This window comes from Bos javanicus, chromosome 24 (genome assembly GCF_032452875.1).
Source record: "Bos javanicus breed banteng chromosome 24, ARS-OSU_banteng_1.0, whole genome shotgun sequence".
Taxonomy (NCBI): Eukaryota; Metazoa; Chordata; class Mammalia; order Artiodactyla; family Bovidae; genus Bos; species Bos javanicus.
Genome location: NC_083891.1, coordinates 58,065,736 through 58,081,939, shown reverse-complemented (window position 1 = coordinate 58,081,939; position 16,204 = coordinate 58,065,736). Strand labels below are relative to the sequence as shown.

Here is a 16,204-nt window from a genome sequence, read left to right as displayed (position 1 = left end):
TGGATTAACACTGGAGCCACCTGGGAAGTGCCACCTGGGAAGTCTCATACTTAAGGTAGTTAATTTTATTTTATTATTATTATTTTAAAAATTTTGGCCATACCCTGCAGCATGTGGGACCGTTGTTCCCAAGCAGGGCTGGAACCCGCACCCCCCGCATTGGAAGGTGGGGTCTTACCCACTGGACCACCGGGGAAGTCCCTCTCATGATCTCACTTTAACTCGATTACCGGATCCGCAAATAAGGTCACTTGCTAAGGCACGGGGGTATTGGGACTTCCTTTATCTTTTCCAGGGGCCACAATTCAACTCATAGCATATGCCCTCTTATAAAATGAATCAGGCTTCAAATGCCTATAATGACAAACCCATGAATTGTGTACACAGTGGATCATAGCATCCAGAATAAACTTACGAGTCTATGAAGGCATCATAGTAACACAAAAACAATTACGATGTGCAGAGGACGAACTGTGATTTTACCAAGAAAAGCAAGCATTTTAACCTAAAGGTATACTCAATTCACTACATTTGATGCTTTTTAATGATCAGTGATAAAGAAAATACATGTAGACCCAAAAAAAAACAAAAAAAAAATCTAGATTTTTTTTTTTTTTTGCTAAAAAGTTGCATTGGGGCCAGTTATCATGCTATAAATACTAAACAGATTATCACAGAACACTTTTATATAATAAATACAGAGAACTTGTCTACCATAGATATTCACAAAATCTGATTCACATCCTGTTTAAGAAACACAAGCGTTTGTGACGTAAACGGAGTCACCCTTGGTTTTGCTCGTCGCCTCCCACAAAGGGTCATCCAGTCTCCAGGGTTGCTCCGGAAGCTCTTGGCCCTGCGGGCACTGCTCTCAGCAGGCACCACTTCAGGTCCTGACACGGCTTCTCAACGCACAGCGTCAGGACCAGCCCGGCGATGAAGGTCAGCAAGCAGTGTCCCGAGAAGAGATAGAACTAGAGAGAGAGAGGGACGGGGTGGACACAGTCTTACTACGAGATTCCGGTTGTGTTTGGACCCTAAAGGGCCCCATCCTGGCTGTATGAAATAGATCTGTAAGACAAACAGCCGCAAACATTAAAAATAAAGAGAAGGAAAGAACGATACTACCCTGTACTGAAGTCCCCCCTCCAATAAAACAAAGGACAATAGGCTTTTGAGAAATAAACAGAGCAGAAGCTTCTAGTGAAGCCAATAGTCTGCACTGTTCCAGGAGAGAACAGAGGGTGACGTGGCGTCCAGCTGGGGGCGGGGCAGCCTCACCATGTTGACGTCCGTGTAGTGAATCAGCGTCTCCTGAAGCCCATTGTAGAGGATGATGAGGGTGGGATGTACCAGGTAGCAAGCGTAGCTGATGCTGGCCAGGCGAGTCCAGACGCCGCAGGAGAGCAGCCGGTTCACCAGACCTGGGGGGGGACAGACACCAATCCTGGAGCGGTGAGCCCCTCCTGCCCCTGGGAATGCGGGGGGTCACTGCAACTCCCTCTGGGTCCCGCCCCTGAGTCTGTGAACCTTCTTCTAAGAAGGTCTTTATTCATTATATATTTTCTGGGTTTTGTTTTTTTTTTTGGCTGTGCCATGCAGCCTATAGGATCTTAGTTCCTTGACGATGTATCAGACTCTCACCACCTGCATTGGAAGGGCTGAGTCTTAATCCTCAGACCACCAAGGAAGTCCATATTCTTTTTTTTTTTTTCATATTCTTTTTAAGTGTGTGCTAATGGCACCCCACTCCAGTACTCTTGCCTGGAAAATCCCATGGACGCAGGAGCCTGGTAGGCTACAGTCCATGGGGTCGCTAAGAGTTGGGCACGACTGAGCGACTTCACTTTCACTTTTCACTTTCATGCATTGGAGAAGGAAATGGCAACCCACTCCAGTGTTCTTGCCTGGAGAATCCCAGGGACAGAGGAGCCTAGTGGGCTGCCGTCTATGGGGTCACACAGAGTCGGACACGACTGAAGTGACTTAGCAGTAACAATAAGTTGCCTCATTCATGTCTGACTCTTTGAGACCCCATGGGCTGTAGCCCACCAGGCTCCTCTGTCCATGGAATTCTCCAGGCAAGAACACTGGAGTGGGTTGCCATTTCCTTCTCCAGGGGATCTTCCCGACCCAGGGATTGAACTCTTGCATCTCCTGCATGGGCAGGGAGTTTCTTTACCACTATGGCCACCTGGAGAATGTACTAAAACAGATAAAGCAAAGCCAAAAACAAAACTAACTTCAACTCCCCATTGTAGACATATAGTAAGAGATGCTCAATATTGAGTGCACAGCCAGTTCATTTCCTTAGTGTGGTTTCAACCTCTGAGCACGAAACCTTCCACGTATAGAGCAAGGTGCAGAGTCCCTTGGCTGGCCTGGGTTCTGATTCAAGGCGCGCACACGCTGCTGGACTGTAGGACAAGGGCGGTAACACCGTGTGGCCAAGAGCCTTCACCTTCTGCAACCTGGTGTATCCTCTACAACTGGACCGTCCCATATGATAGTTATGACCCCTTGTGGCTACTGAATTTAAAGGAATTAAAATAGAAACAAAGAGAAATTCCCTCGCTGAATAAGACCAATGGCTCTCTGCAGTGGGGTAAATGGTGATGTTCCCCCCAAAGCTGTGTCCACCTGGAACCTCAGAATTGGGAATTGGGCTTCCTTGGTGGCTCAAACGGTAAAGAATCTGCCTGCAATGCAGGAGACCTGGGTTTGATCCCTGGGTTGGGAAGATGCCCTGGAGAAGGAAATGATGTAATTAAGGTAAGGAATGAGAGGCGAGGTCATCTTAGATCAGGGTGGGCCCTGCATCCAGACTGTCCTTGAAACAGAAAAGGAGGCACAGACACAGAGGAGACGCGGGGAGACGACCACGTGAAGATGGGACAGCGACGCGCCGAGGCTGTCAAGGACCCAGGAGAGGATGGGACGGGTTCCCCTCAGAGCTCCCGGAAGGACCTTGCCCACGCCTTGCTCTTGAATTTCTAGCCTCCAGAACTGAGTGCTCAAGCTCAGCCACTCGTCGAGTCCGACTTTGTGACCCCATGACCTGCAGCCCGCAAGGCTCCTATGTCCATGGGATTCTCCAGACAAGAATACTGAAGTGGATTGCCTTGCCCTCCTCCAGGGGATCTTCCCAACCCAGGATAGAACCCGAGTCTCCTGTGTCTCATGTATCGCAGGCAGATTTTTCACTTACTGAGCCATCTCCAAAACCAGAAAATCAATTTCTGTTGTTTCAAGCCACACACACACACACACACAGAAAAGAAAACATCTAGACTAATCTGTTAAAATCACAAACCAGATCATCTCACGTGGCATTTAGAATAAAATCCAAGTTCTTCCCGAGGCCCTGATGGTCCGGCACGACCCGAGCCCTGCCTGCTTCTCTGTCCTCACTCCTGTCTCTCTCCTGCCTGGATCCTTGACCCCTGACTCACTGGTCTTCTTGCTGTTCTCCTCACCCACTCAGCATGTTCCAGACTGGAGAACTCTGCCTTAGGATTCCATCTGCCTGGAGTGCTTTGGTGCCACGTATTTGCAAATGCACCCCTAATCCAGTTACCCTCCCACCCCTGGTTTTGTTTTTTTAATTTTTGGTCCTGATGCAAGGCTTGCAGGATCTTAGTTCCCTGAGCAGGGATTAAACCCGCATCCTTGGCAGTGAAAGCATGGAGTCCTAACTGGGCGGCCAGGGAACTCCCCTGGCTTGTGTTTACTCACCATATTTATCTGCATCTGAAATAAACTACGAGTATATTTGCTTCATGTGGCTCTGGGCTCATTTCCTATGGCTGCTGTAACACCCTACACCAACATGGTGGCTTAAAACAACAGAAGTTTGTTCTCCCATCATTCTGGGGACCAGAGGCCCAAAATCAACATCACTGGCCAAGATCAGGGTGTTGATAGGATCACATTCCCTTGGAGGCTCTGCAGGAGAATCCATGCCTTGTCTCTTCCAGCTCTGGTGCCTGGACATTCCGTGGCTTCCGGTCACAGCACTCCGATCAACACCAGCGTTTTCAAGTCTCTCTCTGCCAGATCTTCATGTCACCAGCTCCTCTGTGTGTGCGTAAAACCTCCCTCTGCTCCCTCTATAGGGAAACGTGTGATTGCTTTCAGGACCCACCCAAATAATCCAAAATAATCTCCCCTTCTCAAGATCCTTGACCACAGCTGCAAGTTGCCAAGGAATTCGGACCTAATGATGGAGACCATTATTCAGGCTGCTAGAGTCTCCTGGTCTCTCGCTTCCCCTACCCCATAGCAATCTCCTACAGAGAGGGGTTTTTCTTATTTATTGTGATATCCTCAGCGTCTAGAGCAGTGGTTGGCATAAAGCGAGCTTTCAATTAAGTATTTTATGCAATCAAGTGAATAAGTAGAAACCATAGTCAAAAGGGGCATTTGCCCCCACGTGAGTCCCAAATGATGAACCAAGCTATTCCTGTGAACAAACAAAATAGTTGTAGAATTAAGTCAGTAAAAAAAAAAAAAAAAAATTCATGCCAAGATATGAAAGTAATGTCAGTGCCTATCAACAGATAAATGGAGGGAATTCCCTGGCGGTCCCAGTGGTTAGGACTCTGTGCCGAAGGTGTAGGTTTGATTCCTGGGCAGGGAACTAAGATCTCACAAGCAAACAAACAAAAACAGATAAATGGATAAGAAGATGTAGCTTCTATATATATATATACATACACACACACACATATATATACAACAAAACACTTGTTATTTAGTCGCTAAGTAGTTCCCAACTCTTAGCGACCCCTTGCACTGTAGCCCGCCAGGCTCCTCCGTCCATGGGGTGACCCGGGCAAGAACACTGGAGTGAATTTCCTTCTCCCAGGGATTTTCCTGACCCAGGCACTGAACCTGCGTCTCTTACATCCTCTGCATTGGCAGGTGGATTCTTCTTTACCAGCAAGCCACCTGAGAAATCTAGCCAATTATTCTTGACCCACAGGGCTGTCACATTAGACAGGAATCCTGGATGTTTTCCAGCACATCAGAGCTGGCCTGGGCCAGGCCAAGGGGAGTAGCTGTTTATCTTCTGAAACTCTGCCAACAGTTCATTGTCGACAGGTCATTGTCATCAATAGAGGTCATGCGATCCAAACCCGTAAATGCAAATACATCAGTCAGAACACAGCCTGATTCCCCTGTAACATCGTTCTCCATAGAAGGGAAAGCTTTTAACACTGAAATATTAAAGGACAGATGTCTCGGCATTCTGCATGCATGAAAGTGCAGGAACAATTTGAACAAACACCTTGGGTGGGGAGAGGGCCTGGCATGCAGAAATGAAGAGGGGGCTTCCGGCTGCGTGCTGGGCCCAGACTCGCTTTCCAGCTGTGTGACCTCCACAGCCGGCTTCATCTCCAGGTTCCATTTTCCTCACTGAGACAGGGCTGTTTATAGCCCTACCTGTAGCCGTGTGGCCAGTGCCGCCCGGGGCCACGGGTGAACTTCTCCGCAAAGCCTGACACAAGCTTGCCTTCAGTAAGCAGGACTCATGTTCACTTTATCAGGTTGTTCCAACCACATTGGAGGCTAACGGGTTTGGGTTCACGGGCCAAATTTTAAACTCATCCTGATATTTCCCAGGTGGCCCAGATGTGTGGTGTCTCCACGTGGCTCTAATTCCATCATCTCAGGGTGTCCAGGCAGCTGGGGAGCTCAGAGCCTCGGCTGGGGGATCCCTGCCAGCCTTTCTTGGTCATTTGCTGACACTTCAAGCACCTTGTGGGCTTCCCTGGCGGCTCACAGTAAAGAATCTGCCTGCAATGCCAGAGATCCGGGTTTGATCCCAGGGTCGGGAAGATCCCCCGGAGAAGGGAACAGAAACCCACTCCAGTCTTCTGGCCTAGAGAATTCCAGGGACAGAGGAGCCTAGCGGGCCACAGTCCATGGGGTCGCAGAGTCGGACACGGCTGAGCGACTAACAGTAGCTCACTAGCAAGTACCTTGTGCCCAACAGAGAGGAAAGGAGGAAAAAGTCAGGTGACCTGAACAGACATTTCTAATCTAGAGAAGATCCTTTCTTTCCATTTAAGCTCTCTTTCTGTTCTACTCTGAAAGGCTGGCTCAACAGAAAGAGTGTCCCCGTTATCAAAGGGCTGAGGGGGTGTTGGTAACTCTTTAGTTCACATGATCAGAAAAGAGACGAGGGTTGGGGTAGCCAGTACTCTCGTCCCAGCACTGGGATTTTCTTCCTCATGACATTACCTTACCTGCTCACTTTCAATTTCTTTCTTCTTCTTTTTTTTTAAACAAAGCATTTTCTTTTTTTAAAAAAATGTATTTATTTGATTTTCTGCACTAAGTCTTACTTGCAGCACTCAGGATCTTTCGGTTGTGGCATATGAGCTCACAGTTTCAGCACGTGGGATCTAGTTCCCCAACCAGGGGTCGAATCCCCGAACTATGAGTGTGGAGTCTTAGCCACAGGACCACCAGGAAGTCCCTGTTTTAATTTCTAAACTAGCTTCATGGGAGAGGCTGCCGATTTTTCTTCTAGAACCTGCATGTAATGTACAAACCGGTATAAACATCTTAAACAGAAAATACGGGTAAGTAAGTAAGTGTTAGTCGCTCAGTCGTGTCCGACTCTTTGCAACCCCACGGACTACAGCCCACCAGGCTTCTCCTGGGATTTGAGGATGGAAAATCGTCCATGGGATTTTCTAGGCAAGAATACTGGAACGGGTTGCCACCTCCCTCTCCAGAATATACAGGTGGGTTTCCCCAGATATGTAGACAAATGGCGTTTCTGAGTCCCTGTCAGTCACTCATCGGTCAGCACTCGTCCGTGTACACATGTTCTCATACCGTCGTCCTTAACAGACCAGCGTGCGAGCCCCGTGCAAGCACCATGCCACATCCTACCTCCGTAGCCTTCATGGCACGCGAACAGGACCCAGCCCACGGCCGCCGCCCACAGGGTCCGGTGGAGGCCTTGGTAGACGGCCGCGGCGCCGGATGAGGTCGGGGAGACGTCATCCACCATGTAGGCCAGGGCGACCACTAGCAGGAGGGTCGACAGGGCGCACCCCCAGCCCAGCAGAGCCTGCCCCTGGGGGAGAGGAGAGGCACAGCTCACAGCCCACCCTGGCCCCGCTGCGTGTCGTCCCTGCTACCCTGACATTCTGTGTCATCAGTCACTTCCAGGCTCTATTGGTAAACCTCGATCAGGGCCCAGACTGGCCTGGAACAGAAAGTTCAGCTCAGTGGCTACGAAGGGTTAGGGTGGGGGCGGGGTGGGGGCCAGTGGGGTGCGTGACCACATACACGAGGGTGACCTTTGTGGTGGCAGGGAGCTCTGCGCCTTGATGGTGGTGGTGGTGGTTACACAAACCTACAGACATGATAACTGGTGGGTCTGCAGCTGATGGATTGTATCAGCATCAGTGTCTTAGTTGGGATCATACTGACAGAGAAACAAGGGTCGAGGATTCACAAGGTCTCTACTACTTTTGCAACTTATAGTGAATTTTGAATCATTTTTACAGTTAAAAAGAAAAGGTAATGTTCTAGTCGCACCCCCCACCACTCCGAACCTCCCACTCTGTTCCTCAACCAAATAGGGCTCCTCGATTGGTTCTGCCTCCATAAATGTGAGAGCCCCCCACACACAGCCCATCCCTGGGCCACGCCCATCCCTGGGGACACAGCATGGCGGAAGGAATGGGAGAATTCCGGCTCACAGAACAGCCCTGTGAGTTAAATTCTATCAGTATTACTGGGTTCAGTTCAAGATCTTTGATTTCACCTTACCTGACCTTTTCAGGGGTTTAAGACTCTTGATAGTCCCTTGGACAGAAAGGAGATCCAACCAGTCCATCCTAAAGGAAATCAGTCCTGAATATTCATTGGAAGGACTGATGCTGAAGCTGAAACTCCAATACTTTGGCCACCTGATGTGAAGAACTGACTCATTGGAAAAGACCCTGATGCTGGGAAAGGTTGAAGGCAGGAGGAGAAGGAGACGTCAGAGGATGAGATGGTTGGATGGCATCACCGAGTGGATGGATATGAGTTTGAGTGAGCTGTGGGAGTTGGTGATGGACGGGGAGGCCTCGTGTGCTGCCGTCCACGGGGTCGCAGAGAGTTGGACACGACTGAGAGACTGAACTGAACTGATCTTTTTAGACCCAGACCTGTCTTCCAAGGGTCTCTCTTGCTTCTCTGTTCCCGTTCTCTAGGTGCTATGGTGACATCTACATCGACCTGAGCCAGCTTCTTATTACTTTACTGTCTTGTCTCTAAAGAGAAGCTCTCCCTCGGGTCTCAGGCTCCTGCCCTAGGTTCTGGCGACAGGAAACAAAGTAACTTCCTCGAGAGCTCTCCTCGAGCCTCTTCTTTGAGCCTAGGGTCCCTTTCGCTCTTAGAATGCATGCTGCCCTACCTCACCCCTACTACATGGAACATGCCTCAGCAGCCTCGGGCGGGGACTCTGTGTTCTTTTCTGGCTTACATTTTGCCCTTGGCCTACTCATTCTTCTAAGCCACTCCTCCAGCTGAGCCTGACTTGTGTTCCAATGCTATACTCCCTGGTCCTGACCTGGTCCTTGCAGCGGCTCCCAAATGCCCGTCTCATCGTAGGGTTTCCCTTCTGTCCACACCCATTTCCTCCTTGGGCGTATGAACCTGGACTACACTAAGGCACCTTGTGGGTGTGTGTCTGTGTGTGTGCACGCACATGCACGTGTGTTGGATCTTCATTCTTGCACGAGGGCTTTCTCTGGTTGCGTTGAGCAGGAGCTGCTCCTGTGTGTGGGCTTCTCCTTGCGGGGACTTCTCCTGTGGAGCCCATGCTCAAGGCACAGCGGCTTCGGTAGTCTTGGTGCCTGGGCTTAGTTGCTCTGAGACACATGGAATCTTCCCGCAAGGGATCAAACCCATGTCCCCTGCATCGCAAGGTGGATGCTGGACCACCGGACCACAGAGAAGTCCCAAAGCACCCCTGATGGCCTTCTGTTAGAATGTACAACCTGATTGTGCATTTTCAAGGGAGCATCGTAACTCCAGCCTATAGGAAAAGTCACGTAGCCCCTGTGGATCCATTGCTTCCCATGACGCCCTAGCTCCTGTTACTGCTATGAGTAACACATGGCGTTCCAAGGCCCAGGGCCTCATCTCTAGAACATTTAGATGAGGTATCCACAAGACCTCCACAAACCAAAGGAGGGCCTAGCAGAGGGGATCTGGGGTCAGCACGGCCCCCAAATAGTGCAAGGGAATTCTTGACCCTTCTTTCACTGAGAAGCAAATAATCCTCCATTCATTTATTGAGTGACTGCAGAACCAGATGCTAGAAATTCAGAGGTGCGTAGGAACATGTTCTGCCCTCAAGGTCTTGTGGATCAACAAAAATCATACCAATAGGTTTTTCACGAGGCAATGCCAAAGAATGCTCAAACTACTGCACAATTGCACTCATCTCACACACTAGTAAAGTAATGCTCAAAATTCTCCAAGCTAGGCTTCAGAAATACATGAACCATGAACTTCCAGATGTTCAAGCTGGGTTTAGAAAAGGCAGAGGAACCAGAGATCAAATTGCCAACATCCGTTGGATCATCGAAAAAGCAATAGAGTTCCAGAAAAACATCTACTTCTGCTTTATTGACTATGCCAAAGCCTTTGACTGTGTGGATCACCACAAACTGTGGAAAATTCTGAAAGAGATGGGAATACCAGACTACCTGACCTGCCTCTTGAGAAACATGTATGCAGGTCAGGAAGCAACAGTTAGAACTGGACATGGAACAACAGACTGGTTCCAAATAGGAAAAGGACTACGCCAAGGCTGTATATTGTCACCCTGGTTATTTAACTTATATGCAGAGTACATCATGAGAAATGCTGAGCTGGATGAAGCACAAGCTGGAATCAAGATTGCTGGGAGAAATATGAAGAACTTCAGATATGCAGATGACACCACCCTTATGCAGAAAGTGAAGAACTAAAGAGCCTCTTGATGAAAGTGAAAGAGGAGAGTGAAAAAGTTGGCTTAAAGCTCAACATTCAGAAAACTAAGATCATGGCATCCAGCCCCATCACTTTATGGCAAATAGATAGGGAAACAGTGGAAACAGTGTCAGACTTTATTTTGGGGGGCTCCAAAATCACTGCAGATGGTGATTGCAGCCATGAAATTACTTACTTACTCCTTGGAAGAAAAGTTATGACCAACCTAGATAGCATATTAAAAAGCAGAGACATCACTTTGCCAACAAAGGTCCATCTAGTCAAAGCTATGGTTTTTCCAGTAGTCATGTATGGATGTGAGAGCTGGATTATAAAGAAAGCTGAGTGCCGAAGAATTGATGCTTTTGAACTGTGGTGTTGGAGAAGACTCTTGAGAGTCCCTTGGACTGTAAGGAAATACAACCAGTTCATCCTAAAGGAAATCAGTCCTGAATATTCATTGGAAGGACTGATGTTGAAGCTGAAACTCCAATACTTTGGCCACCTGATGTGAAGAACTGACTCATGTGAAAAGACCCTGATGCTGGGAAAGGTTGAAGGCAGGAGGAGAAGGGGACGACAGAGGATGAGATGGTTGGATGGCATCACTGACTCGATGGACATGAGTTTAGGTAAACTCTGGGAGTTGGTGATGGACGGGGAGGCCTGGCGTGCTGCGGTCCATGGGGTCACAAAGAGTCAGACACGACTGAGTGGCTGAACTGAACTGAGGCTAAGGTAGTACTTTAGATAGATTGCCCTGAGGGTGGATTTGAGATCAGACTGAGGCAAGAAAACTAGTGAAGAAGTCCAGCTAAGAGATGAGACGGGCTTGAACAAGGTGAGGGGCAAAGGCCACGAGAGGACAGTAGGAGAAACAGCCCCGGGGTGGGTGACCGGCCGGGGAGGGCAGGTGGCAGGCAGGAGGCATCCAAGAGGAACCAGGTTTCTGGCTTGACCTCTGACCTTTGATGGTGAACCAGAATGATTACCCACAGGGAAGTAACCCCATCTGGAAGGTAAAGCGACAGCTTTCTAAATACGGCACAACCTGATTCGCAGACGGAACCATCAAATCTGACCAAGAATCTTATTTCTAGAAGCCAAAGAGCTTTTGCTATTAAAGAAAATCCAGCCTACGTCACCATGACCTTCCAGAAGAGGGTCTTGCCACTGCCACGTCACCGGGTGTGTTTTCCCACGTCAGAGGCTTCTCTGGGCCTGTACCAAGGCTCCAAGGGGTGGCACCCGGCTGGGTGCTGGGTCTGGAGCTTTCTGAGGGGAGCTCAGTGAGGAAAGCGGAGAATCAGGGAAGAAGACAAGGCTCTTCCTATTCTCTGGCATCAAGAGCCGTTCCTGCAGCGCAGCGCGGGGAAGCCACGTACCTTGGTTCTGAGAACGTTTGCCTGGTGGTTTGGGTGCAGGAAAACGCTCAGTAAGAGGCCCACGAGGAACGGCCCATATCGGCAGTAGGGCTTCGTGTAGTACTCCAGGAAATACAGTCTGGCTGCCTCTTCACTGAAAAACACAAGGACATGAGGCCAAAGGTTACATTTGATCTGGACATGGATAAAGGAATCTCTCAGACATTCACTGGGGCAATCAGCAAAGCCAAAAACACCGGGAGTACAGGAGTTCACTTCTTCGGTGATGGTCCGCAGAGAGTACCCTCACGATCCTGCCTTGGGCCACGGCTGGTTTCTGAAATTCCAAACTCCCTTGGGCCCCTCCAACCTGGGACCCAAGGAAATGTGATGACAGCGTTCTTTTAAAATAGCTGTTTCCAGTGGCTGGCATGTCAGGATAGCTCTAAAAACGTGGTTCCCAGAAGTGAACCTCTTCTGAAAGATGTGAACCTCTTCATGGAAGCTCTCACAAAATTGGGTGGCTTGGGCCCCAGCCCTGGAGATTCGCATTCAGTTGGCCCAGGGCGGTGCTTGCTGGAAGCATCGGTGAGATGTCAATGCCCACCCCCACCCCACCGCCCCCAACCCACAGGTGACTCTCATTTGTGTCTGGGGTTGAGAACCACAGGCAAAGCAGGAGCCAGCCTCCTTCTCGGCCACCCGGCTGTGCGCACAGAAGCTGATTGGAAGGGCATGGCGCCTCTCTGGTCTAAATGCCTGGGGTGTGCTCAGTCACTCATTCACTCATCTGTTCCACTAACAATGTATTTTGGGCACTTTTTTTTTTTTCTTTTTGGCCATGCTGTGTGGCATGTGGGCTCTGAGTTCCCCGACCAGGGATCAAACCCTTGTCCCCTGCAATGGAAGCATGGAGTCCCAACCACTGGAAGGGAAGTCAGTCCCTTGAGCACTTCTGTGCCATGCACAGTTCTGGGCTAGTTCACCCTGGGAGGTCAGTGAAGGCTGCTCTGAGAAGGTGACATACGTACTGACACCTGTAGGGAGTGAAGGAGCTCGCATTGCCCAGATCTGGATTCTAGAGGAACAGCGTTTTCGTGTGAGGGAACAGCAAGGTCTCGGGCCCTGAGGAGGGAGCCTGTTGGGTGTGTGGAGGGAAGGAGGCTGCTGAGACCTGTCCAGAGTCAGCGGGTGGGGGAGAGACAGATGACGCCAGGCAGGGATTCTGCCCTGAGAACAATGGAAGGATTGAGTGGATGACTGGCAGCATCCGGTTTCCATCTGCATCCGCCTGACTGCTGCACGGAGAACAAATGAGCAGGAAATCTCACCGGTTTTTCCTGCAGAACACTCAACTGGTACCGAGAAAGAACTGCTACACATACTCCATTGGAAAGGCAAACTCGCGCAGTGGGTAAGGTCCTGGGTTCAGCTCACACCTGTGCCACTCACTAGGCGTGTGACCTTGAAGGGGCAACCCCAACTTCGTTAAAATTCTGTCTCTCCATCCCACAATAGAGCTTCCAAGCAGCAGTTCGCCACTGGAGGAGAAACGCCATACAGCCACGTGGGGGCACCCCTTTCCTCCCAGAAGCGTTTCAGTGGGCGAGAGAGAGCTCCCTGTGTTCAGAGCAGATCCCCAGTGCCAGCTGAAAGAGTCAGAGGTTTGGAAACAAACACGCAATGAACTTTCCTATCCAGGCCGAACAGTTCCCGCCCACATTTCCGCAGGAGCCAACGTGCACAGGGCTAAGAGCCTGGCATCTGTTCAGCAGCCCTGCCTGGGAGGTCCTGGCCATCCTGAGGGGAGGCGAGGGACAGAGCCGGCGGGCTGGGAAGTGCGGCGGTTACCTGGCTTCTGACGGAGCTACCACGGGAAGGTTGTAAGCCAGTGTGAGCAGAGCAGAGGCGGTGCAAGATGCCACGAGCAGCATGGCCCCGAGCAGGACAAGGGCACGCTGACTTCTGCAAAGAAGAGAGCACGTTCATGTTCCTTCTCACTCTGGGGCTACTGAGGGCTGGCAGACTTGGCAACCAGAGGTGCTTCCTGCCAGCCTGCCTTTGAGAGAGGCTGGCTTGGGGCCAAGTGTGTCCAGAGCTGGGCTGGAGTTAAAAAGCTTGAGTTAGACTTCAGTCTTGAGCACTTATTAGCAGCCCAATACTGGGCAGTGAAATCCTTGCCTTAGAATAGCTTCGTCTTCCTGCTGAAATTTACTGTGACGAGACCGTGCCTGGGAAAGTCCCTTGCCACCCATGAAGCACTAAAGGGACTGAAGAGGAGGGACTTCCCTGGGAGTCCACAGGTTAAGACTCTGTGCTTCCACTGCAGCGGGCACAGGTTCCATCCCTGGTCGGGGAAGTAAGATCCCACATGCCGCTAGGTTCGACAAAAAGAAAACTAAAAAATAAAAATAATAATAATAAAAATTAAGAAGTGGTGATTGATTCAGGAGCGAGATGATTGGCATGCACAGGTGAGACACAGCAGAGGGGGACAGAGTAACAGGGGGACCCGGGGATCCTCCCCCCAACCCAAATGCAAATCTGACCAGTGTCAGGGTTCAGGTGGTTCGTGCGGAGGCAAGAATGAGGGCAGGGGTGGAACAGGGGAACAAGGAAGGCCAATGCAAGGCACTATCACGGTGGTCAATGCTCAGTTCTTCCAGAACATTCTGTGGAGCCTTCTGAAATGCACCTCAAAACTGTCCTAAGGGGGTGAAAGAAAGAAGCATTTTCCTACCGTCTTCTAGCCCCCTTGGGTCAAAGGTGACCCCACAAAAATTAATTCCTCCAAAATTTGGGACTCTGTATGTAGGCCGAGAGGGTTCGGTTCTGAGGCAGGAAATGAGGTGTAGGGACAGAGGCTCAGAGTGAGACAGTATCTGGTTGCATCTACTGGGAATCAGGAGGGTTAGGACCAGGAGGGTCTGCAGTGGAAGAAATGCTCAACACGGATGCCAGACCACCCGGGCACAACCCTGCCTTTGGCAGTCCTAGTCCAGTGCTGAAGTTGCCATGGTTCTTCGTGAGGAAGAGAGGAGATGCCATTGGCTTCACACCATAGTGATTTAGGGAGTAAATCATCGTTTAGAGTGCCAGTTCTAGTTCAGTTTGTGCTCAGGAGTGGAAGAGGCATCTTAGCTCAGTGGCGCAGTAATTGACTAGTAATGCCTGCCATGCATGGGTCAGGGCAGTGCAGGTATGGTAACCAGGCTATATATTTACCATGGCTTATCTTTTTTGCTGAACCATGGCTCGGTGGTAAAGAACCCATCTGCCAATGCAGGAGATGTGAGTTTGATCTCTGAGAGGGAAGATCCCCTGGAGAAGGAAATGGCAACCCACACCAGTACTCTTGCCTGGGAAATCCCATGGACAGAGGAGCCTGGTGGGGCTACAGTCTATGGGGTCACCAAAGGACACCACTTTGCGACTAAACAACCACCACCACCCCCAGGAAGCATGCGGGATCTCAGTTCCCTGACTGGGGATCGAACCCATACTACCTGCAGTGAACCGGCAGGTTCTTAACCACTGGCCACCAGGAAGTCCCAATTCATCGTGCCTTTTGCAGACCCTCCAGTTCCATCCTCCTTGAATTACTAGAATTCTACACGAGTGTGTTCCCCAAGGGGAAAAAGCCCTACCTTTTATACCTCCTTCCATTTAGAGGCTAAACGAAGTAGCACAGTCACAGGCTTGGGCGCCGCCGGTTTCCAGGTGAGGAACTGAGACCCTCCTCCCATGACGGCCCCTCAGAAAGATGCTGACCCTGGGGCAAGGCTGTCTCGGTCACAGGGACACTCAAGCAGGTTCCCAGCAGGCCTAGAGGGCAGAGGTGCTGAGAACTCATCGTCTTCGGTGGGTGGGCGGCTGGCAAACCATCCGGTCAGGCCATCCAATAAAAACCCACATGCACTCGAGTAAATATTGTCTCACTCCCTGGGGAACTGGAGCCCAAGCCGTGCCGCCTCTACTCAGGAGTCAGACACATCCCCGCTGGCCATCACAGCTGCAAAGACTACTAAAAGCTTCCTAGGACAGACTGCTGTGGGCTGGATCGTGTTCCCCAGCCCTGCCAATTCTAACCTCCACGACCTCAGAGTGTGGCTCCGTTTGGAGATGGAGTCATTAGAGAGATAATTAAGGTGAAATGAGGTCAGTCATTGGGGTGCATCTTAATCCAGTTGGACTCGTGTCTTTATAAGAAGAAGAAATTAGGACACAGAGAGCCCAGAGGGAAGACCACGTGAGGAGGCACGGCCGTCTATAAGCCAAGGAGAGAGGCCTTGGAAGAAACCAGCGCTTCCTTCACTAAACACCCTAAATGCCAGCAGTCAGGGCATCCTACTGCCAGGGCGCCTCCGAGGGAGCCGGTAGAGGCTTGCCGGTCCTCCTTGGCCAAGGCTCCAGGGCTGGCGAGCCGCCCACCTGCCCTCCAGGTGCCTGCAGCAGCCCTTCACGGAGGGCAGGTGCTGGTTCCCATGGGTACGATCTCGCTGTCTCTTCCAACCCTGAGGTGAAGTGTGTCATCTCCATCTCACAGATGTGAAAAATGACGAGAGTCCAGCGACTTACGCTGAGTCCCCCAGCTTTGAACCCACATCTTCTGACGCAAACTCTATACCAGCAATCCACCTCTGTGCCTAGCGGAAGGGTGGGACATATTTTTAAAAGTAGTCAGCCAAAATCTCTTACATTTGCAGTTAGAAAACTTAATGTGCTTCAGATATGCATGTAAAAAAATAGATCTGCCTTTAAAAAAATTTTTCCATTCTTAAATTAAAATTAGGATGCATTTTCCTTGCCTAAGATGCTTGACTGTTTGCATAGCACTGGAGTAGGCAACA

General features: G+C 50.3%; 1 protein-coding gene across 1 annotated transcript in view; it reads right to left on the bottom strand.

The window, feature by feature from the left end:
* Window positions 1–517: 517 nt before the first annotated feature.
* The window catches only part of LOC133237798 (O-acyltransferase like protein-like), a 66,450-nt gene continuing 50,763 nt past the window's right edge, over window positions 518–16,204 (bottom strand). Inside the window, exons 11-15 of the mRNA XM_061400340.1 lie at window positions 13,206–13,319; window positions 11,376–11,508; window positions 6,907–7,093; window positions 1,282–1,424; window positions 518–974 (exon numbers count right to left, since the gene is read on the bottom strand). Coding sequence (XP_061256324.1) covers window positions 819–974; window positions 1,282–1,424; window positions 6,907–7,093; window positions 11,376–11,508; window positions 13,206–13,319 — 733 coding nt within the window. The 3' untranslated portion in view covers window positions 518–818. The remainder of the gene's footprint in view (window positions 975–1,281; window positions 1,425–6,906; window positions 7,094–11,375; window positions 11,509–13,205; window positions 13,320–16,204) is intronic.